The following is a 3061-nucleotide window of genomic DNA, read 5'->3' as shown; positions in this document are numbered from 1 at the left end:
TAATCCCCTGACTCGTCTAATCCCCTGACTCGTCTAATCCCCTGACTCGTCTAATCCCCTGACTCGTCTAATCCCCTGACTCGTCTAATCCCCTGACTCGTCTAAAAGCCTAGCGTGGATCTACCTTCGTGTTTCTGCAGGAGTTCTCTTCCTCCCTGGTACCGCCTCTTGGCCAGCTCCATCCTGGCAGGCGGGTTCTCGGGGCTGAAGACCTGAGAGAAGTGGAACGGTTCTTGGCCGTCCCACCAGCCCTGATCCCGAGCCACGGTCCGCAGCTCCGGGTGCTCCGCTGAGATCTCTGTGCCGATGGTCAGCTGATTGGAAATGTTCTTCACTCCAGCTGAAACAGAAACAAGTGACCAGAACCATTACACATTTTAAAGAAATCATCTCGTTGGAGCTAAAAATCTACTTCCTGTCTGTCAGGCTGGTACTGATCTGTATCTGGACCTAAATTTAACCCCTTTAAACCCTGAAACTAAAAACAAATGGTTTGAAATGGAAAAATTATTTTAAAACTAATATTATTTTATTTTTTGACAATAAAAGAAAAACTTTTCTTATATATATATATTGAACAGCCTGCCATACTGGTTGATTACATAATGCAACRACCTGCCATTATTTTTTATTACATGAAACAATCTCCTGCCATACATCGTTAATTATGATACAATGGCCAACCATAACTTTTGATTATATGAAACCACAGCCTGCCACAGTGGTTGATTTCATGATGCAACAACCTACCATAATTTTTGATTACATGAAACAATGGCCTGCCATACATTCTTAATTATGATACAATGGCCAGCCATAATGTTTGATTATATGAAACAACCTGCCATACTTTGTTAATTATGATACAACAACCTACCATAATTTTTGATTACATGAAACAATGGCTTGCCATACATTGTTAATTATGATGCAATGACACAAAATACGCATTTAATTAAATGCTACAAATACTTTTGAATATTTTGTTGTTCAATTTCAAATCTTTTTATTTTATTTTCAGGGTTTTTTTCTTCAGTTTAACAAAAGAACAACTTTTCATTTAAAAACAATTATTTTTTGTTAAAATAATTTTTTAACAAACTTTATGGCTCAAACTGAGCTCCATACTAAGCCTCCATCTGTACCTGGAACTCTGTGTGCGGCCCACAGCCGTCCAGCCGTCTCCAGCACCCAGGCCTCGCTGCGGTCCACCAGGAGGAAGGTGTTGTGGTAGCTGAAGGGTTCTGGGTCCTCCCGGCACTGACCCCCCTGACCGTGGAGCTCCAGGAGGTCCGTGATCACCGTCAGCGCTGTCCGGGCGCTGTCACCGCGCTCCAAGCTCAGCCTGTAAATTCAGCTACTTTTAACCCATCTTTACTTCTGTTAGCTTTTAGCTCATGCTTTGCTTTTTTAGCTTAAACATCAGTATCAGGTTTGTTTGGGGTTTTTTTTGTGCGTTTTTAAATGTATCTGCAGCTCACCGAACAAGGTCCATTCCGAGCAGGGCCTCTCCGGGGGCCACAGGCTCCCGGGTCCAGACCGCCTCGTTCCCGACACACACCCCTCGGTCRTTAGCTCCCATTTCAGCGCCCCACATCCAGGCGGGCTTACTGAGGATGACGGCGTGGGTCCGGTCCACCTGAGGGATCTGGATGAAGGTGCACTGAAGACAGAGACACACACGAGGTTTCACAATGCCGACACACCTTTAGCTGTTTGAAAATCTAAAACTTCAGCTGATTCAGGAGAAGGCTAAAATGACTTTAGATTTTATATTTTTTATTGTTGCTAAAAATAATCTAATGACTTCAGTTCTTTAAAATCTGCTTCAGCTTCTGACCCAATTTATATACTGTACCATTATGCTACATTTAGCTTATACCTAGCCTTCAGCTTTTTTTAGCTATCTTTCTGCTACTCTTAGCTTTCAGTTAGTCTGTTGCTACTTCTGTTGCTACTTTTAGTTTTTAGATACAATTTTAAGACTTTTAGCTTCTAGCTACTATTTTATATAGCTACCTTTTTCTACTTTTAGCTTTTARTTGGTCTTTGGGTAATTTTAGCCTTTAGTTAGTATTTTGGTTCATTTGGGTTCTAGTTAGGCGTTTGCTACCTTCTAGATWCCACTTTTATACTTTTAACTAGTTTTTTGTTATTTTAGATTTAGCAAYTGTTTTGTGACTTAGCTTTCAGCTAGTTTCAGTTTTAAGCTAACCTTTCAATACTTGTAGCTTCTAGCTATCATTTAGCTTTAGTTTACTACATTTCGCTTTTAGTTGGCCTTATGTTACTTTAAGCTTTTAGCTTCCCTTTTAGTTTCTTTTAACTATTTATTTGCTAATTTTTGCTTTTAGCTACTATTTTGTGTATTTTATTAGCTTTTAGTTGTAATTTTGCTACTTTTAGCTCCCAGCTAGCCTTTTGATATTTTCAGCAAGACCATTGTTACTTTTAGCATCTAGCTAATTTGTTGATGAATTTAACTAGCTTTTGGCTACTGCTTTGCTAATTTTAGTTAGTCTTTTAATTACTTTCAACTCTCTCTGTGCTAAATGTAGCTCCTGGCTACAATTTTGTGTTTTTCTGTTTAGCTTTTATTTGGCCTTWTGTTGCTTTTAGCTTCCAGATAGAATATTGCTACTTTTAGCATGTAGCTACTATGTTAATACTTTTGAATAGCTTTTTCCAACATTTAATATGTAGCTGATGTTTTGCTACTTTTAGCTTTTAACTAGTGTTCAGCTGTTTTAGGCTTTTAGCTTTAAAACATTTCAGCTGCGTTCACACTGAATCTGACAGAAAATGCTAATTTTCTGTTGTTTCCTTCAGCACGGCGACCAGGAGGGACTCTAGACAAAGTGTAGCTTATGTAACGACTTCGGCTGCTCTTTGGTTGGGACTTTCCTGCAGCTGTTCAGACTCGTAGTTTCTCAGATATGTTCTGCTGCAGAAACTGATGTGTTTTCCAGAGGTGTCACTAGGTTTTAAGGACAAGGGGGGCTTAGCCCCCAGGAGACGCACAGAATTTTTGTATATTGTATATTTGCATTGTGTGTGTGTG

The 3061-nt window shown here is 39.6% G+C and overlaps 1 protein-coding gene across 2 annotated transcripts in view; it reads right to left on the bottom strand.

Annotated features, from left to right (window-relative positions):
• The window catches only part of scrn2 (secernin 2), an 8286-nt gene that overhangs the window by 3473 nt on the left and 1752 nt on the right, over positions 1-3061 (bottom strand). For both annotated transcript variants that reach the window (XM_014021654.1, XM_014021655.1), the window contains exons 3-5: positions 1482-1663; positions 1146-1345; positions 125-340 (exon numbers count right to left, since the gene is read on the bottom strand). In XM_014021654.1, the coding sequence (XP_013877108.1) occupies positions 125-340; positions 1146-1345; positions 1482-1663 (598 nt within the window). The remainder of the gene's footprint in view (positions 1-124; positions 341-1145; positions 1346-1481; positions 1664-3061) is intronic.

This window comes from Austrofundulus limnaeus, unplaced genomic scaffold (assembly GCF_001266775.1).
Source record: "Austrofundulus limnaeus strain Quisiro unplaced genomic scaffold, Austrofundulus_limnaeus-1.0 Scaffold300, whole genome shotgun sequence".
Classification (NCBI taxonomy): Eukaryota; Metazoa; Chordata; class Actinopteri; order Cyprinodontiformes; family Rivulidae; genus Austrofundulus; species Austrofundulus limnaeus.
Note: the sequence above shows the minus strand (reverse complement) of the source record. Positions and strands in the feature narration are given on the sequence as shown.